Source organism: Corvus kubaryi, unplaced genomic scaffold (genome assembly GCF_017639235.1).
Source record: "Corvus kubaryi isolate FWS band 111438036 unplaced genomic scaffold, C.kubaryi_AGA036_p1.0 37398, whole genome shotgun sequence".
Classification (NCBI taxonomy): Eukaryota; Metazoa; Chordata; class Aves; order Passeriformes; family Corvidae; genus Corvus; species Corvus kubaryi.
Window position 1 is genome coordinate 44,526,418 of NW_024581137.1, and position 20,471 is coordinate 44,546,888.

General features: G+C 37.4%; 1 protein-coding gene across 9 annotated transcripts in view; it reads right to left on the reverse strand.

Annotated features, from left to right (window-relative positions):
- The window catches only part of ARHGAP12 (Rho GTPase activating protein 12), a 75,380-nt gene that overhangs the window by 10,346 nt on the left and 44,563 nt on the right, over positions 1 to 20,471 (reverse strand). For 5 of the 9 annotated variants that reach the window (XM_042043044.1, XM_042043036.1, XM_042043035.1 and 2 more), the window contains 8 exons: positions 17,881 to 18,006; positions 14,571 to 14,645; positions 11,766 to 11,827; positions 9,763 to 9,844; positions 7,602 to 7,724; positions 3,219 to 3,323; positions 2,762 to 2,860; positions 114 to 222 (listed from right to left, as the gene is read on the reverse strand). In XM_042043044.1, coding sequence (XP_041898978.1) covers positions 114 to 222; positions 2,762 to 2,860; positions 3,219 to 3,323; positions 7,602 to 7,724; positions 9,763 to 9,844; positions 11,766 to 11,827; positions 14,571 to 14,645; positions 17,881 to 18,006 — 781 coding nt within the window. The remainder of the gene's footprint in view (positions 1 to 113; positions 223 to 2,761; positions 2,861 to 3,218; positions 3,324 to 7,601; positions 7,725 to 9,762; positions 9,845 to 11,765; positions 11,828 to 14,570; positions 14,646 to 17,880; positions 18,007 to 20,471) is intronic. The other 4 variants (XM_042043038.1, XM_042043042.1, XM_042043037.1 and 1 more) reach the window with 2 other exon arrangements.

A 20,471-nucleotide genomic window follows, 5' to 3' on the forward strand; every position in this document is an offset into this window, starting at 1 on the left:
GTTTCATTTTTAGCTGTCCTTTTGAATTCTTCCCTATTTACACATAATACTGAAGATGCAGAAAATGAAAACTGGCATTGCTAGAATCATTTAATGGAAAATTTTCAACTCACAACGAAGTTTCTTAGAGTCTTTATTTTCTTTCTCTTTCTCTTTGTCTTGTTTTTCCACTCCAGGGGAATCTGGTACCTCATCGTCTAATGCTTCATCAGACTCTACTACCTGTTGAATTCAAGAAGATATGCAGTGCTCAGTTTGCCAGTTCAGAGAATACACCATTAACACACACATTTCCTGCAGACAGTTCTACAAGACACAATTTTCCCCCCCTATAATGACAATCAGTTGGTTCTTTCCTGAACTCTAGATATTAAACATCTTCAGAGACAACACCATTCTCACTGGCAGAGTGCATAACTTTGAGAAAGACTATTTCATAATTAGACTCAAAAAAGAAAATGTTGCTGGGTATTGAACAAAGTACAACCAGCCTTTCATGATAACACTTCATTATATCAATCAATAAACAACACAAATGACTTTTGGCTGGGCTTATTTTACAAATCCAATAGATAAACATCAACTATTTAATGGTCTGCCACAGAAATACCTGACTGATACAGTAAAAAAAAAAAATTTCTAGATCATTTACCCAATTTGTTATCTCTATAAATAAAATTTTAATAGAAAATAGAACTATCATTTGGAACATCTCACTACTGTATATTTATACACCGAACTCACTCTGAAACAGTAAGTGTACCAGTGCCTAAAATTCTCGCCCTGTGTTCCTGCTATCTCAGCATACTCTCATTAACTATTGTCAAGTAAAAACATGGATCATGTTGAAGTGTGGAGGCAGATACCAGAGTCTGCTGATCCTACCTGCAGTCTCGTACCCATGCTACGTGCATGACTGCAGACATACCAGGAAATGGGAAAAGAAACTTCCTCAGTTTCAGTACAACACATTCCCTTCCCAAACTGTGTTTGTCTTACTTCCCTTCAACTGAAGGGCTACGCAGTTGCCAAAATCTGACTGCAGAGTGCCTGCTGCTACAAGGAAGGAAACTTTAAAAATGAGACATGGTTGTGCACTCCAGAGCACTGAGTGAGCAACAGCGTGACTTCAGGGACTAAGCTGCGCTTTAACCTGCAGAGCAGTGTTAGCTTTAAAACCTTCATTCCTATTCATTTTCAAAAGCTTTGGATAGCCTTTTTACACACCAAAGATCAATATATTCAACTGCCCAATTAATGTCCCCATTAAGGATCCTCCGCCACTCTTCAAGAGGCCTCAAAGCTTTTTAGGATTGGCACATTTTAAAACTATTCACCGCTTTATAAAAAAATCACCTGCAGTATAGTTTACACTATGCAAAAAGTCTAAAGTAATAGCTTGGAAATTTCTGTATTTGAAAGAGAACAGCCACATACTTTGCAGGTAGCTGTTCCTCTTGTACAGGATATTGCCACAACAGCAGCCTGAAGGAGCAAAGAGAACAGAATCTCATCTGCCCTTTCTTTTGAGGAAGATCTTGTCATGCTAGAACTAGTGCCTCGGCCATGGGAAAGAGATTCACAGCTACTATTACCACAAACTTTCCAAAATTTAAAGTTGACTTTAGATCTGATGGCTTTTTGTACCCAACTTTTCAGTGCTTCAAATTATCAAGTAGTCTAATGCACTTTTTTGACTCATGCCTTGTAATCTTGGGTCTCTTGGCTACCAGCTCCCAGCAGTATACATCCAGAATGCTGACAAACTCCTTATTCCACCATTCACTTCCTCAACCTAACATGCAATACATCGCTCGCATCTCAGCGTATCTCAGCCTTTCCATCTTCGCTCATTTTTCAGAAGGGAAGAAGTGCCCTCAGTCGTGTTACACAGGGCAGACAGGAGAAGGGTGTCACTGAGTGACTGGGTGACACTGCCTTGCCTGGTTATTAAGGGCCATGACATTTCCACATGAGGAGAGAGCAGAAGATTAGAAACCTAAACCATGAGCACTCAGAAAGAAACGGAACCATTCACATTAGCCTGCTGTGTTTTGGTGGAAAACACCCATATGTGAAAAACACTAGGAGAGCTAGGAGAAATGAAGGCCACTGACTGGCACTGAAAGCAAGAAAAATGGAGCTTATGGACAGCAGCCAAGCCTGGAACTATGAAGAAGTAAACTTGATATGGGAGCAACATTTTCTCCAAGATCTCCTCTAACTTCTGAGTTAAAAAATGATTAATCTTGCTTGGCAAAATCAAAAGCAAATGCTCAAGCACTTCTCTGATAATTAAATACATGGCATTATGTTGTCAGATAAAAAGAGGTAATAACAGTATTTTGGCAGGGCTTTTAATTTGCACTTCAGTGCAGCCATAGTAAGTGAAGAGCAGTATCAAATGCTAATAAATATATGCCATGAAGTCATCCCCTGGCCATCCTCCCCCTTTCATTCCTTCTCTGTCAGAACCTTCCAGGTCACTAAGACAGAACAACTATTCGGCCACAGAAGTAAATTCATTTCTGAAATGGGACGTCAGACCACGCCTCCGGCATCTTAATCCAGTGGACCATCTTCCTTTGCCACTATTATATTTCACTCACCACCGCCTGGAACTGCCATATCCTCAAACTCCTGCCTGCTCTCAAGAAAATCAGTAAATGAAGATGCACATGAAGCATTAGAAGTTGTTATATCAATTAGTTTACTAATAATATTACCATGAAAGTAGAACCTTCATGATTTAAATACATACCTGATTATTGATGGTGTAGTTAAGAACTTTATACCATTCATTAATAAAGCTGTCATTATCTGATTGAATTAACAGCTCAGTTCCTTGGCGGGTTTTTAGCTTTGAAGAAATAAAACCAGATATCATCAGAACTGATAAACACACTACAGTTCAAAAGCAAAATTACCTAAATCAAATTAAACTTCTCGCTGCCAGAACTGTTAGCTGATACACAGCCACTCAAGAACATTTACCAGTGAAAATAGCCATTAACAGTCTGCCTAAAATTGAAAAGCATATCCCATACAGACATATTAAAAATGGACATTTCTCTCAAGTACTAAGATAACATCTACATTTAAGCAGGTAGAAGTGGATAAAACCTAGTTTTATGAGTTCTTGATTTTAAGTTTAGAGAAAATTTCTTACATCAGTAATTGAAGTGCATATAATTCTGCATTTAAATAAATTAATTTACCTCAATAACATTCTTTTTGCTGGATTTGTCCTTCGAGGCCCAGTCAATCAATGCCCCTTTGAGATCCACTGTAAATTCTGGCTTAGACTGATTGACACCAAACTTCTGGAAAAAAATAGGAACAATGATGATAAAATTAAACCCAAAGAAATTCCTTACAGTCTTGCAATCTTTTAAATATAACAGGTATTATTTACAGTCTATACAACTTAAAACCACATACAGTACTTCACCACAAATCAACAGGCATGACACCAGGAAAACAAAAAACCTTCCACAGAATAATCTTTAAGCATGTCTATTACAAGCTGCTCAGCTTAAAGCCCTCAGACTTCCATAAATTTATATGCCAACCAGATTCCAGCTGAGCTTTTTTCCTATCACAAATGGTAGAAGTCCATACAATATTTGATTGTAGCTTGATTTTAGTCAAGATAGTCCCAAGCTTTAAACAAAACCAGCTAATAAGTCACTGTACAAAAAAAAGACCAATTCTGCCACTTAACCAGTGGTTGTACGTACAACCAAAAATCAAACCAGAAACAGCAGGTTTCCTAGAGAGTAATCACATCCCTCCACACTGAAAGAGCAACCTCAGTTTGTACATTTATCTATATATTTTTATCTATTTATAGGTTTTATAAACATTCACCCCCCCAACACTTTTATACTTTTCTGTAGTGCTTCTACTGCAATACTGGAGCATGTCCTACCAAGTAAACAGAACTCACTGTCTGTCTACTAAACAAATAGCAAATAAACAAAACATGAATGAAAAAAAACCCCTAATCATTTAACCCACAAGTAACCCTTCAAACAATTTGGAAGAAAACATCACAGAGTTATTTTTACCTCCCACTTTCACATTTATACTAGGTATCAGAATTTTTTAAAATAAAGTACTTTTACTATCATTTCAACATATACCACATAGCTCTGAAATGTAATTCCTCAAGGAAACCAATTCAGTGGCCCACACAAACAAAAAGCTCCAATTGTGAGTGACATGAGTAAAATATGGAACAGGGAAAGCTCTAAGTCACTCAGTTATAGCACAGAAATTTCATGCTGTAGTTCCAGGGAAAGCTTGCAGCATCTGCTCCCTCAGAAAGGCTCTTCTCTTATTTCTTTATGAAGTCTTTGATCTGCGAATGCTGTTTCTGTGACAGCTCTGAGGGACCTAAGCCCCTAAGCCTGTACAAGAACAGCCATATCCAAGGGGAGAAAAAATGGTACAGAAAACAGGACTAATCTGCTGCTTCTGATTAAACTCCCAGCATGGATGTTAATTAATGCTAATTGTGTTTCAGAAAAGTTGTTTACCACTGGAAAAACCCAATGCCTAGCGTCCTAAGGGCAATGAAGTGTTGAATGGAAAGTAGCATCTTAACTTCTTTGTTTTACCCATGAAATATCAGAATAGGGCTGTATTTCTAATTTACCCTATGCCAATTAGTACTTGGGAAAAAAATCCCTACCACCTTCCACTTTCTAACTTAATTCTCAGATACCTCATCCAAGAACATTTCTTATTAATTATAGTAGAGCTTTTGAGGGAGGCCCAGCTCAGCAGCAAAGTCCACAGGAACAATCTCTGGGCCATTTTGGCTCTTGCAGCAGCTGCCTGTTCAAGAGAAAGTCACGTAACTGCTGCACACACATCCAAAGTGTCCCAGACACGCACTTCCTGGCAGTCTCGATCAATCTTGCTGCGTATTGGAAAAAAAATTAAATCAATTTATAGAGCTTGGCACTGGAGAGAACAGGAAACTAGTGCCAAAGTCCTCTACAGGACTGGGGGCAGAGGGGTGGTTAGTTAAAACCATGGCCCAGATGATGCTGAGAATCACAGGAGAGGACTTGCTACAGGTGATAATAATACACAACAAGAAAAAAATGTGAACTGTCAGTGCTGTTCTGACCAAAAGAAAAGCCCTCCAATACACTAGCTTGCTGAATCCATACCTGACAAATTACAGCACTACCTCCTACACCTTTACACTCTACCCATGTTTTTGACCTGACTCCCTTCAGCATTTCAGAGAACAGAAGCAAGCAAAGATTAAAGCTAAATAAGGCAAAAAAAAGAAGTCTTTCACCACTCATTCACTCAAATGGTGGCCAAACTGCTGTGTGAGATCCAAGGATGGGGAAACCCAGGCAAATAATTCAGCTACCCTGCAAAGCTCTTCTTATACACCAAAACATTACATACTCATCAAAATCTTTTAAGTTTACCATGCAGGCTCTCCTTTGAGCTTTCCTGTCAAGGTTCTTTTCTGCTCCTGGGTCTACGAAAATGAGATGCCAGCAGTCATTCCCCTCCTTAAAGCTTTCAGGAGCAAGTGCTGCACAGGGCTGGTGAGATGCCCAGCACACAAAGGTTAGCTGAAGGCAATCGAACCCTTCTGAAGCCAGCAGGTTCTGCTGACAGAGGTAAAAAGCAAGCCTTTCCTTTTGCATCTGCTGCCACACAGACACTAAGTCTGCTTCCTCAAAACAGGGTGTGCTACCTAGTCAGCACCAGTCAGGAGAAATCCAGCTCTTACTGAGCAGACCCTTTACTCTTCCTGGATTTCTCTTTTGAGCTGTCTGCGAATTTTGGAAAGGGCAGCAATGTAAGACAGAAAGAGGGAGTGGTCTATATACGTTGCTGTCAGCTGTCCTAGAGATGAAGCTGTCCTACAGTCACTTCTGACAGCTTTTTTTAGACAAAAAAACATAGTCATGGGATGTGCTTATGGTGGTTGTATGGGAAAGGTAACTTTTTGGAAAGAATAGGGTGTTTGCTTTGCTTTAGATAGAATAGATGCTGTGCAGCTTAAGACAGCCTTAAAGATGTGTACTGATGTCAATAAATAGAAGGCCTTTTCAATCTTTTCAGGATTTTCTCCAAGTCCTGGAAGCCTGCACAGGGACAAATCACACAGTCTGTACTATGACACATTCTAGCATTCTTTGGAAACAGAACTGGAAGTTATTTATGGGAAGACTTTGGATGTATAAATGACACCTGGCATTCTTGTAAATCTGTTTTTAATTAGAGCTAGGTAGGATGTTTTAATTCCAAGTCCTCCTCATCCATGGACGGACTGTGGAAAGAAAGCTGTGGAAACAGATGCACCTTTTCGGCTGGCAGGGGAGCTTCAAAACTTACAGCTTAAACAAAAAAAAAAAAGTGAAAAAAAAGAAGAAAAATATATTCTTTATTGTCACAGCAAAACGATGGATTTTTTTAAACCAGACTGATAGGAGCATTTGCATGCCAAAAAGCTTTCACTGTGAGCATCGGAGTTCCTGTATAATCAGCAGTGCAGTACTGATGAACTGTAGTAATGTACACATTATATCTTTGGCTAAAATCACAGTGGTAAAACACAAAAAAGAGTTTGCTCAGATGTATCTTGAAGAGCATCTATTTCCTTGATGTTTGGGAAGTTTACAGGCTTGGTTTGCCACCCCTGTACTTGTCAGTGAGGACGTGCTTATCACAGAAAGCTGACAGATGAATCCTTCTAAGCAGTTACCATTTACTGTGCTTTATGCTTTATTTTCTGTCACTAGAATTTGACAATAGCTAATACAGCTCATTCACACCAAAAACTGAGTGAAAAAACCTTTAAAAAAATCCAGATTTCCTTACAAAAAGTAGCCTTTCACAAGGTTATCAAACTGTTCACAAATGATCTGTTCCAGGCTTCCACATACAGAGCAATTAATTTGACAAACAAGAAAAAGACAGCTGCATCATTTTTAACACAAGGTAATTTATGCATTTTTGATAGGCAGCTCTTCTGTGCTTGGCATTTTCAAAACATAACTACAGATGCTTAAATTACATACAAAGAGTCCTACAAATTTACATCAGCTTTCTGTATGTGGAATATAGCTAGAACATCCTTGTGCTCTTTTCCTTTCACCTCTTCATGCATAACATTTGCATTTTTGGGTATTCCAATTACAGCTAGAATTATCAAACAACATGTACACCATTGTACCACCAAAGGTATCATAGGCATCATACAAAGATTCTAAATTAGTTGTGTTAGAAAGAATCAGACAAAATATCTGTTAAAAAACTCAGCATATCATGCTGCTTATTAGTCAAGGCACTAGTGGTTCAAATAGTAGGCAAATTTGGGATTATAATTCTGGCACCAATGAAAAAGATACACTTTCTACTTTATTCCAGTGGAACAATTACAGGATTATTGCAATAAACTTGTGTTAATTTGCACCTTGGATGACTTTCAAAAACAACAAACAAGATATATGAGGTGTTACATGAAGTGTCAAAACAATCTTGGAAAAATTCAAGTTTACTTTCAGGATTAGTGGCAAATAGCCTTACAGTGACAAGAGGCATGCAACAAGAACACATACAGTGATAGCTGAAACTTGGGCAGAGTTTACATAGGTGACAGCAGGTCGACGACTGAGAGCATTTTTCCAAGAAGAAAGCAGCGAGAGCAAGAGCTCAGGAATTGAGCCCCCTTGGCAAAATGACTTGATGAGAAAAAGGAAGAAAAGTGATGAAGTCACAAAACAATGCACAAAAAGAGAAGATATGGTTATATTAATCACTAGACAAATGCTAAATATTCTTCTCATCAGATGAAGAAGAAATGTAATTCTTATCATATGTCAAACTGTTAGACTGACTTCACCTTATTAAAATATGGACACAGAACAAAGTTTGAGAGGTGAAGTGAAATTTTGAATACCTAAAAACATAAAAAATTCCTGCAGAGACCAAGAAGGGTGTGTGCTGAATACTTAATTACATATCTAGAAAGTCAGCTGTGATTATGCAGGTGTAAAATACTAAGTCCTTGAAAGAGATTCTTGCTTAATATTGCCAGCTTCATTTTATTCTGTTTATACTGTTGTTATTTATTTTGCTGACCCTACTCTAGTGCTTGACAGTACACACAACTGAGTGTCTCACAGAAATATTGTGACTATGGGACTTCTGCTCCACTTAAATTATCAAAAGAATTTACATATTTTTATTTTAAAATTTATTTATTAGATTTCTAATTATTTTTAATTATTCTATCTGGATGGCATAACACAACTTACACTAGTGCCCATAAATAATGCAACTCTGCTTACTGCTTATCTTTTATGGATAAATAATTTGGGCACACATCATTTGTAACATTATCATATATTCATGAACAGTTTAGCATTGTGTGTTTTAATGATATCAACACAGGTGAAAAAGACAGTTCTTTTGATTTACAGCCACACTTGAATTAAGAGTATTAGTAGCTGTAATTGAGATTTTGGAACTTGACTTGTTGCCCAGGCAAAAGTTTTACTTTCCAAACATGCATATTAATATCTGTAAAACTAAAATACTTCTTGGATCCTTGGCTGTAGAAGTCAACCATAGAAGTCACCAAAATCCACTTCCTGCCATACAGTGCAATTTACCTTCTCTAATGCCTTTTTGTCTTTATTGTTTTTCCTTCCTTTCTTTTCCCTCTGCTTGACCACCTTGCCCAACTTTACCTTTTTCATTCTCTTTACTCCAAACTATCCATCCTCACCTATTTTTTTCCAATCAACTCTTTTACAGAAGGGGGAAAAATTATATTTACAGGTCTGAAAAAACTCAATACTATAGAAGAGAGTTGTCAATTTCAACTCACTACCCATAATGAAGCGCAGCAGGAGAAAGTGAGCAATGGAGAAAGATCAGTAAAGCACAGCAAGATAGCACAGATCTGTAAGAGGCAATTTTGCTGGAATTTGCATGATAATACATGGAAATAACAAACACTGACTCTGGCCTGTCTTTAGTTATTACAGGAGATCCACACAGTTTAATGTCAGACCTCCAAAAGAGGCTCAGTAAGCCACAGATAAAGAGCTATTTTGATACCTATTAATGTAGGAATGCAGCCAGATAAATATAGCAAATTTAATTATAGTGCTATTACACTAGAGGTGATAAAAAAATTGAATAATCATCATCTTCAGTGTGATGTTTCTCTTTTGGTCTTCATCAGACAACAAAATAAGTACAAGTACTTGTCATGCACTATGAAGATCCAGAACAAAATAAGGAATCCAGCAAGGCAAAGACTAAATCATAAGACAACAACACTGCCTTGCTCAAATAGGCAAATGCAAGAAGCCAAGTGTCAGATTATTTTCTTTATTACATGTATCACATTCAAAATTACCTGGAGTTTATGAAAAAATATCCAAGAATGGTAAAACAAACAAACTGTTTAGACAAACACATTAGTAAGGAACATAAAATATTTGGCCTGGAGAAAAAACTTCAAGCCTATGGGGCACCTGAATGTTATTAGTTTCTTGCTTGTCAAACATACATACATACAACTGGTTTTCTTCTTACGCTACACCATAATTGTTACATTGAACTATTTTCTTGCCAACTTATACACAGTTTTTTCTAAATTAGGTATATACAGATAGGTTTTTGGGCCCTGCAAATAAGAGGGTTTTAGTTTATTGTGCTTTACATGACTAACACTTCCGTGAGGGTGGGGGTTGTTCCTGGGCTTACCCAGCCAGTTCCACTTCCTTGGGTTTTAGTGAACAGCAGTGATGACCCCTGTAACACTGCCCATGATGACATCCAATTCTTTCTGTAAATAATCGTAAACAAACATAAAATAAATAATTCTGAAAACAGATATTTAAACCATTGAGCATTGTTGCTCAGCTGACCTGTATGTTAATATACTTAAGCACATATACAGGCATTAGTGGCATCAGTAAGTCTTAATTGCTATCATATTTGTAGAAGGGAACATATGTTAACAATCCCAGCCTGACCATCAAAGTCTAAATCAAACAAAGCTAATTAGTAGTAGAAGCAGTTCACCAAGAGAAACACCATGCAATTATAATTTCAAAGGGGCTAATCTGGAACACTCAGCCCACTGTGTACTTAACAGATCATGCCAAAGTACTGCATAATTCTGAAATTCATTGACCTGAGATGCAAGTGTCCCATGTTTATGTAATAAGCTCATTTACATTGGCAATAAAGTATTTTCTACACATCTAAAAAATTAAGAGACAGGATGAGTTGTTTCAGTTGTCTGACTATTTGATTTTATGCCAGCGGACCCGTCCTCCTGAGGTTATAAAGAAAATAAAATCTTGACAAGCTCTGAATTCCCATTGCCCAACATGAATTATTACTTAACAGCTCTCACAAAGTGACAGGACAGCCACGTTGCATCTTTCTGTTCAGCAGTGCAACAATCCAGATCAACGATTCCAACAGATGCAACGTAAATGATGACAGCACATTGTGCCAGCAGCAGCTTACACAAGCCACTGTCCACCCAGTTCTACCAAACTCTTAGAAGCAGCTCTGAGGAACCAAACTGGAGGTCTGATGTGCTGCCCAGCTGCACTGGACTAGGTCAGGGTGGCTCTACAGTAACAGCTGGGTGCTGGCTATTTAATCCTCGGTGTTGGGGTCCCTCCCCTGCCATGTGGTCCTGGGAGAGAGGCCCTGAGGGGGAGACAGGGGGTTTCCCTGCCCCTGGTCACCTTTGTTCCCCATTGGTTGGTTTGGGTTCCCTGATAACGCCAAGGACCCTGGGGTCCCGTGACTGCAGAGTTCCTGAGCTGAGCCCCGGCCATGCGGCTGGAGAAATAAACATCTCTGAAACATCTACCACGAATCTGTCCATATATACTTCGTTTCCACGGGACTCCTGGTTTGAAATATACTTGTTGCAGTAATCCCCGCTGCGACACTCAGGACAAGCATGCTTCATGTATCACAAGTCTGGGAGACACTGAACTAGATATAACACACTATTAGATCTAAAAGATTAAATAAACTGAAAAACAAATTTTAAAAAGGGAATAAATGAAAAAAGGAACAAAAACCCAAGAATCAAACCTAAATTAACTCTGAGGATGTGCCACACCTCTGCAGCATTTGCCATTGATTCTTTGCAAAACACCAGAAATGCATTTAGACAGCACCACCTGATTACACCTTATGATTTACAGCGCAAATTGCTGCCTGGGATGCGGAGAAAAGTTAGAAATGAGGTCATCACTCGTCCCCTACAGGAGACTGATGTTGGGCAATACACTGCTCCAAAGCCTTCACAAGCACAATGAAGGAAGAATTAGGAAGCACATGGATGTACACTCACTCCTTGGAAGTTAAAGGACAGCAAGTGAAAGTCTGAAGCTCCTCTTACACCGATTTTATCCAAGGAACAAGACACACTATAACCTATACAGATTTGTTCTTCAATCAATTAATTAATCCCATTTCAAAAAGCTGTCTCTCATCAATACACCTTCATGAAATCGCTGCCCTTTGTGAATCCCTGATACATGAGCCTCTGGCTCTCTGCAGCCCATTATCTTTAGCTCACTGGGACAAACAGATGGGCTACAGTTAAGCTGGGTCATATAGGAAAACCTCTAAGGCAAATTCAGACAAAAAGTAAGAAGTTGCAAACCCCTGTCCTAATAAAAAAGACCTTTTATAAACCCTAAGCACATGCACTTTTCAAGTCCAAGACTTACCGAACTTTCTTCCCATTTTCTGTAATTTTTGTCACATTTAATAACCCATACTTTTCTTGACCCTGTAAGATAAGAGTAAGACATAAGAAATATAAAAGAAAATCTGCTTCTATTAATATCACATCACAGAATTCAATCCCCCAAATAATCCATTTCTGGCAAAGAGCCATCTTTGCTCATGTTATAACTTCAAGAAACTGTCTTTAAGCATATTTAAATATTCAGAGATCAGCAAAATCAAAATTCCTCTGGGAAAGTACTTATGACCATTCAGAGGGTAAAAAGCTTTCCTTCATCAAGACCAAGGTTCTTTGGACAAGCCAAACTAAATAATTTGTGACAGTAGACAGTGAAAATTATGAACGTGAATTTATAATGATTTGTGTAATAGCACAGTAGTCCTTTAGTAAAAAAGGAGGCGACTGACAAAAAACCAGCCTAAATTTCCATACAAATTCTTCCAAGCAATTTTAACATAATTTCATATTTTAAATAAAACATGGTTGAAGTGCATAAAAATATTAACATATTCATGTTAAAAACAGAGGAGTGAAGCATTTCTTTGATGTCCTCTTTTTTTTTCCTATCCCCACAGAAAATAGTAGAATTTTAAACTACTTAGTTATGTCTTGTTGATGAAAACCATCTATATTAGTATGCCTACAAAAAATTTTGGAGACCAGCCAGTGATTGGTGGGAACACTGCTGAACAAGAAGGCTGTTTGCAAGTTTCAAATACTTGGAGTGGATATTTCTACTTTCTGTATAAAAATAATAAACTACAGGAATGTTTGACAAAGCATTCTAGGATAAGAAGATTCACTTAAACCATCATCTTAAGATGAGGTATCAAATTCTACCATTTTCTCCTGTCACCCCAGCCTTGTCCTACCAGTCAGTGGTGCTAAAAGAACACTAAACTATTTTTTTTTCAATTCCTTTTCAGTAACAGCTTCTAACAGCTCCTAATTTATGAAATAAGCTATTAGTTGAAACAATCAACTAGGGAATGAATCCAAATTAGTTTTATCATTTAAAAAATGACCTCAATTCTAGATCCAATGAAAATAGAATATAAATCCTCTTCAGAATTTTCCTCTGAATCTCAAATTTAAATGGACCATAACTGCACAATAGAATTTTGAAGGAATTTTTTTTTGCTGGAATGCCATAGACAACACTCTTATCAGAGACATAGATCTGTTGTTCATGGACCTTAAAAATTTTACCTACATGTTTCAAGCCCAGCACAAAAAATACAGAAAAGACACATTATCAAGGACAAAGGTGTTTATCTGGTGGCTCAGACATTACTTCAGTCCAATGGTAACTGTCTAATATCTTCACTGGGCTGGAATGCTTTCCCAAGTCAGTGACAGATGCATTATTTTCCAAAACTGGTATTTTCAATAGAAGAAATGAGTCCCTTTCCTCATCCACTCTCCAAAAAGCCAAATGAATTATCTCATTCTTTAGACTGTTTTATTTGCGATGCACACAGACCATGGACCAACCATTCTAACTGCACCCTTCTAACCCACCTTTGCCTTTAACAATGAGAACAAGACTGTCACCAACTTTCACAGTGACTGAGCAACCTGTGCTCACTTCCTGAAACAAATCATGGTTTTAATCAATTACTCACAGTGGAACCAGAGGGGATGCTCCAGAGAATTATTCAGAGAAAGTATCATACTGCCCTACTTAGCAGCAACACTAGGGGGTACTAACGGGAAAATTAATGGAATCAGGAAAAAGAAAAGGGAAGCAGTTTAAGGATCAAAATTGCCAAAAATTTACCAGCATTCTTTGGAATATTTAAATTCCAGGGGACAGCTAAAGAAAATACAGATGTTTTTTCTATTATCTAAATCAGGAGTGAGCTCTTCTGCAAAATACATTTCAAAAATTTGAGATCTATTTAAAGAAATTAAATCACATGCAGCAGTAATTGCTTTAGTGTAAGGCTATCAGCTATGCTTGCTTAATAAAAAATACTTATTTTATTGTGAAAAACTGTTTGAAGTGTTGTAAGAATGGATTATCACGACTAAGCCAGAGAATTATTTCCCTGCACACAGAGTAAGAAAGGAACAGGACAAGTTGTGCCTTTAATGCCCTGATGTACCTACCAAGGGGCTGGTAAAATTGACCAAGTTACTTATTTCACTGCTACTGAAGTACAGTTCCAAAATATTAAAAAAAAAAAAAAAAAAAAATTAAAAATTTTTTTAAATCCATTTCCCACTGTTAAAAAAGAAATTATCACATTTAAAATACAAACTGAAATTTAAAAAGTCATTTAGCAGGCTTAGGTTTTTCTCACAGTAGTTGTTCTACTAAATCAAAAGGACAGTTTATTTATTCCAGGTCCCCCTATGTCTCTTTAAGAAGACTGAAACACAAGCCAGAGTAAGAAATATCAAATGCTACAAACTATTACTGGCTACTAGCAGTGAGGGATTCTGTGAAGGTGGGCAATTTGTTCCTGTTTTTACCTTTCAAGATGCTACGTGAGAAAATGTGACTGTTGGAGGAAGCAAACTGAGTTCTACATAATTTGGCACAATTTAGCCACAGTGAATTTTTAACTTAATCCAGTAAATTCCATTTAAGCCAAAGACATTCAGAATTTTTTCCTGAAACCAGAGTTGGATGTAATACATTCCTTTTAAAATGCAAAGCCTTCAAACAGTTTTATCCTATTATTTTTCCCAACAAGAAGGCTTACCCTCAATTCTCTAATCATGAATAGCCCAGTTTCTACAACATCTACTTATCTATTTAAACACTTTGCATACTGACTGTGGCTTGATGCTTTGGTGAAGAAGGAGATGATTCATTTTCAGGAAAACTGGCCTTAGAAGCAGTTGATGATTCCTATAAAATTCAAATAGTCAATGTCAACAGATAATATTATCATCTTTCATACTTTTTTTTTTTAATGTAAAGACGCTTTCTCTCTTTCTTTATACACACTCATACATTAGAAAAGTACTTATTTTAAGCATTCATAATATTCTCAGACAGCTATATTCTGAACTTGCTTACTAAACAGTGCTCTTACAAGATTTACAGACAACACTCAAACTGGGTTAATTAGTACACAAGCATTTGAAAAAAAGATGTTAATACATGCTGCATCAGCTCCAAGCAAAGCCTTCATCCTTATTAAGGGGCAGATTTTTTGTATGACATTGCTATCAAATTATGAAGTATATTTAAAATAATAGTTTATTACAAGGTACCATATAATAAATACTAAGATTTTAAACAATATGTTTCTATGTGGTTAGTAAATACAAGATTAGCATTAAAAAAAGTAATATATATAGAAAAAGATACACCAACTCTATTAATTTTTGTGAGGCATGATCATTAATTTCCTTACAATGAAACACTGAAAATTTCTAGAGATTTGGGGTTTTGTTTTGAACTGTTAACTACAGACCAAAATAAAATACTAAATCTTTGAAAACTAGAAAAATTGCCCATCTGGACAAAAAAAAAAGGCATGTGCATTTCCTCTGCAGTAATGATTGCTTTGCACAAACACATTGCCTGAAAATCTGGTGAAGAATTCCAAATGGAAGAAAAACATCACTTGTTCTCTGTTACTGTTAACACATTTCTCTCCCTCTCTCTTTTTAAATCTCTTGATAGCTCTCCTAAACCCAGTTTGCTTTTGCAGCATTACATAGCACTCTGCACACTTGTGCTTTAAAATCACTTGCAAATCTACCTAGAGAAGTGGCCCACTAGTTCTTTTAGTAGCATAATAACAGAGAACTTCAGCACTCATAAGTAGAACAGCCTAAATGTTCCATATTTTCAGATGTATGCAAAGAAAAAAAAAATTGTTCAAATTAAGAAAATCAACTGTCCTTCCCGGGAAGTTATGTTTTCCTATGCATATGAATTTTTTTAGCTGATGGCTATATCCAGATATTTGCCACAAACAATAAACTGTTAACCAGTATGTTTGGTATCATCAAGTTGTCATGAGCCATGGCAACCCATACTTTCACCCTGACACATTTCAAGTACTCTTCTCACTGGCTGTTTTTCATGCAATTGAGTTGCATTGTTTTTCCAGGAAAAAAAAAACAAATAAAGAAAATAAAAAGAAAACAACTTTCCTAGGAGACAGCTAAAAAGAAAGCTTGGGGTTCATGTGCCCATCCAGACAAATACCAGTTGTTTTCCTTTCTGCTTCATTCTGAATTTGAGATAGCTTTCATACAGTAAAAGCAACGCTGGAACAATAAATCCAGTATTTGTGGTAATGAACCATTCCCTTTCCACATAGTAATATAAAGCAGAATATATTAACAGTGTGCCTGCTAGTGGTAATAAAACAGCTGCATTAATGCATTAAAAATTATTTGTCTTTCCACAAAACATTAGTTTACTGCACCACTACATGTTTTTAATTTTCTCAAGGCATTAATGCTGTGCTTCATATAAACTATTTTCTCCTTACCAATAAAAAACACATGCTCTCTACATGCTTGGAAACTGTTAAAGGAACTTTAGGCTGCTGACTTAAGACTTCACAAATGCAGTTCAAATAGAGTTCCTTTTGGTTATTACCCATAGCATTTGTGCACTTCCATGTTTGCTTCATTAGGTTTAAGTTCTTGATATATGAACACTGAGCCCTGAAGAAATGTAAACAGCTCCACTTATTCAATGTTCTACAAAAGCTTCTTCATTCAGTACAGCACTGCATAAAGTTCTTTCCAAAACAGCAGTAACTCTTATGCCAAAAAAAAAAAAAATTAAGTCTTCCTTTAAAAGCGAAGCCAGAACTTCAAGCTATCTCCAACAAAATCATTCATACCTATGAAGCATAAACTGCACATGAGGCTAGAAGTGTCCACTCAGCTTTCATTTATCAGGGCTCCATCTACACTTTGTCTCATGTGGTGCCACAACACACCGAGTACAGAAGGATGTGTGAGGCAGAGGAAGAGGAGGAGTGAGGGGGAAGGAGCAGCAGGGGGATCTCAGAATCGCTCGAGCTGAATTAATGCCGAGAGGTGCAAAGTCTCCAGCCAAGCACGGCCCAATGCCTCCTCAACACCACACATGATATATCCTAAACTGACAACTCAAAAGCTCAAGATCAAATCCAATAAATCCTGTTCTGAAGAGCTAAGTCAACTCATGAACAGCAAGTCCATTTAAATGGAAACAACAGGTCAAGCAAGTAATGTCCCGGGCAGCAGATCCATTGTCATTCCAACTACTGTGTTTGGTCCATTCAAGTTTGGTTTTGACATCTGTGATGTCACATGGCCACTCACAGGCTTTTCCTTAGTACTTTCAAATCTGCATTCATTTAACTTTTTTCTTGGAATTTTAGGAAAAGGGAGCTTACAATGCCATTTCCTGGTATTTCATTCTGAGAAGTTTGTGCTAAGACTTCAGCACTACCAAGTATTTCATTTTCTATGAATCTTGGGACAGACTGCAGAGAAGCTACAGAAACCAGCATGTTATCACCTTACAGCACCCGATTCAGTTCCTCCCTGCTCAGCTCACGTCAGCTCTCCTCACCCACAGCCAGAATGGCCCAGCACAAAGCAGAAATGGCAGGAAAAAGGTCAAAGCAGAGGGAGAGCAAGGGAGAGGCCCTGTCTCCTTGCTGGCGTATGCAGCATTTGTTACCGTACAGCCCAAAGAGACTAACATGAACATGCCCTAAGAGTGGGCAGAGAACAGCTTTTATTGTTACTGACTCGCAGCATTTTTCAGATTAAACACCAGCTCAGCTCTGGAGAGGATCAAAGCCAAGTGCTTCAGCACTTTCAGTACTGTCCCCTGCCCTTCAATAACAATATTACAACCCTGTTGTAACCACATACAGCTTTTCTCCTGAACTAACACTAGTTTAAATACTTCAAGAACAAGAAAAGAGCTACTATTCACAAAGTAACAGTAGTGAAGTTATTGAACAGCCCTTGGTTTTGCTGCATGTTATACACAATGATATAAGAGACAGTAAAAAAAAAGAAGTTTCAGAAATTCAGGCATAGTCATTTCTGGGACATTAAATATGTCACACGTCAGAAACAAGTGGCATTTCAGGATGCTGATAACTTGCTCCTACCTTGTCGTTGGTGTCCAGCACAATCGTGCTGTGCCTCCATTTTGTTAGAACTATTGGTTCCTGTAGCCTCCTGTCCAGACTCCTACTCTTTATTATATCTCTCTGCTGCTGTGGTGAAGCATTATACTAAAGAAAAGAAAAATAAAATTTTAAGTAGAATCTAATTCACGCAAACAAGACTTGGATATACCACTCATATGCCTAAACAGTGCAAACTTTCAGACTCCTGATGTCACCACCCAGGGGTGTGAAAACAGCCTTGGTTTTATTTTGCATTTAGTCTTCAGAATTGTCCTTTCTCCTGTAGTCCTCTGTGAAGCAGTAACTCAGACTGGCGTGTTGGGATAATACTCTCAATTGGCAGAGAGATGTTTGTTTTCTTCTGCAACAGATACTGCTGATTTTGCAACCCAACAGGGTACTGAGAACCACCAAGGAATTACAGTAAATACAGGATTCAAACATTCACTCTTCATATGGCACTGACAGTACTACAGCACCTGTCTAGCTCTTGCGTAAGAAAAAGAAAACCCAATTATCCTGCAGTAAGGCTTTTAATTGCCTTTAACCCAAAGATTTGGGATGTCTAGGAGAGGAGGCACAAGGGTGAGAACTTGCTTTTTCAGAATAAACACATCAAATTGCTAATAAAATAATTTTTTGGTGTGGAATGTACACACCACAAGCATGGGAGATAAATATTTAGCAGGAAATAATTTTAAGACTTAGCAGAGCTGTAACAACCAAGGAGAGACCATATTTATCATAACATAGGTTTTCTAGTAACTCAAGAGCATGCAAACTCGCTGAGAAAATGTGAGGGTCATGAGAAGGACATGGCATTTAACTAGATCTCAGAATTGCAGCATACTTTACATTAATAGTGCTGCCATTTTACAGCATCACAATCAATATGTTATAAAAAACTCTAAAAATATTTCAAACCAAGTTTAATACTGAAAATACAAACAAGAAAAGACAACATCAATGTATGGGGGTTTTAAGTAATTTTTAAAAATCTCATTCTTTCTAGTCAGTATCAAAAGACTAAAATCTGCACATAGAAAGAAACTTAAGGCAGCATTTGTGGAGTCATGTAAAGCACTAGAATCCACTAGGTAGGAAATAACAAAGAAAAGTGAAGTGCCCCCTTTACCTGAGAAGGCTAAAGCAATAATCTCTGCAAGGACACCAAGTTCTACAGTTTTGCTACTGATTCTTGCTGTAACCTAAGAGCCTCAGGTGTTCAAAGACAGAATAACATATACCTGCACATACCAACAAAGCATAGCAAGGTTTAACCTAGACAACATAAATGCCAAATCTAACCAAAATTGCGTAATACAGTTATATTTATTGCCCAAATAAGGAACCGGCGTTGCTACTGCCATGGCACTCATGATGCTTGAGGTAGCTTTGTATTTTACTATGAACAGAGTTAATGCTCCAATAAGATAACAGATGCTTAAAAGCTAAATAACTAGCATTCTGATACATTATTTTAATATGCACAAAACTAGTAAAACACTCTCAAGTGAATGGATCTTGCAGTGCAAGAATAAAATTTGGTAGTTCACATACAGACAGAAGCATATCAGCTGTCACTGCAGAAAGTCACTTCCGAGCCTGTACTGCTTTTGTACTGGCTTCAGCACATTTCCACTCACATGACAACTGCTTCCTTACAGCAGTGAGGTTTAAGCACCTCTCAGTTTGTCTCCTTGTTAAATCAAAAGCTGAGCCATGATACATGCTGAAAGGACCCTAGTACTGGCTTGCTTTCTTGTTACGGAAATATCCACTCTGACTGTGCTACTCCAACCCAAATCACGGCAGAAAGCTGAGCAACACGCAACAAAATTGCCTGCCAGTATTACAACTAAAATCTAAACAGTTTTCAGTGAAACTATGTCTAAATCACAAAGGCTGCAACAAACAGCATTCCTTGCAGCAGCTCTAACCCATTTAAGTGGGCGATTCAAACACAGTTCTTGCGATGAAACAGAACTGTTTGTTTCAGAAACAGATTTACACATCACTGACACTGGTATACATTATTTATGGTAATCTTCCATGCACTTTCCATTTGAGTAACTCAAGGAATTGAATAAACAAGTATGTATTTTATAGTAATTTATCTTGAATTTAAGTACATTTTAGAAGTTAGGATATGGGCACAGGTCATCTATATTTAAACGGTGCCTTTGGTACTATCACAAGCCAACAGGAGTTAACTTCTCTAACAGATAGCCCCACCTTGAAGGAGTAAGGAACTACAACATGAAATTCCAGTTTTAGTAAACATTTAACAAGAAAACAAAGCAACATTATATGGAGCTCATCAGCAAAGCTCTGCTAACAACTCAGAAACACTGAGCTCCATGCATCTTACCAGCTTAAATAATTTGCATTGGTGATACAAACAGTGCTAATAAACTGACAAGTCTTTAAAGGGAATATTTGACATTTTTGCCCCATTTTCTCACAATAGAAACTTCAAGTAAATCTTTTTTTTCTCAGATGTCTATGAGGTTGTTTGTTTGTTTGTTTTATTCATTGTAAACAGTAAAACACACCGGGGAGAAGGGTGA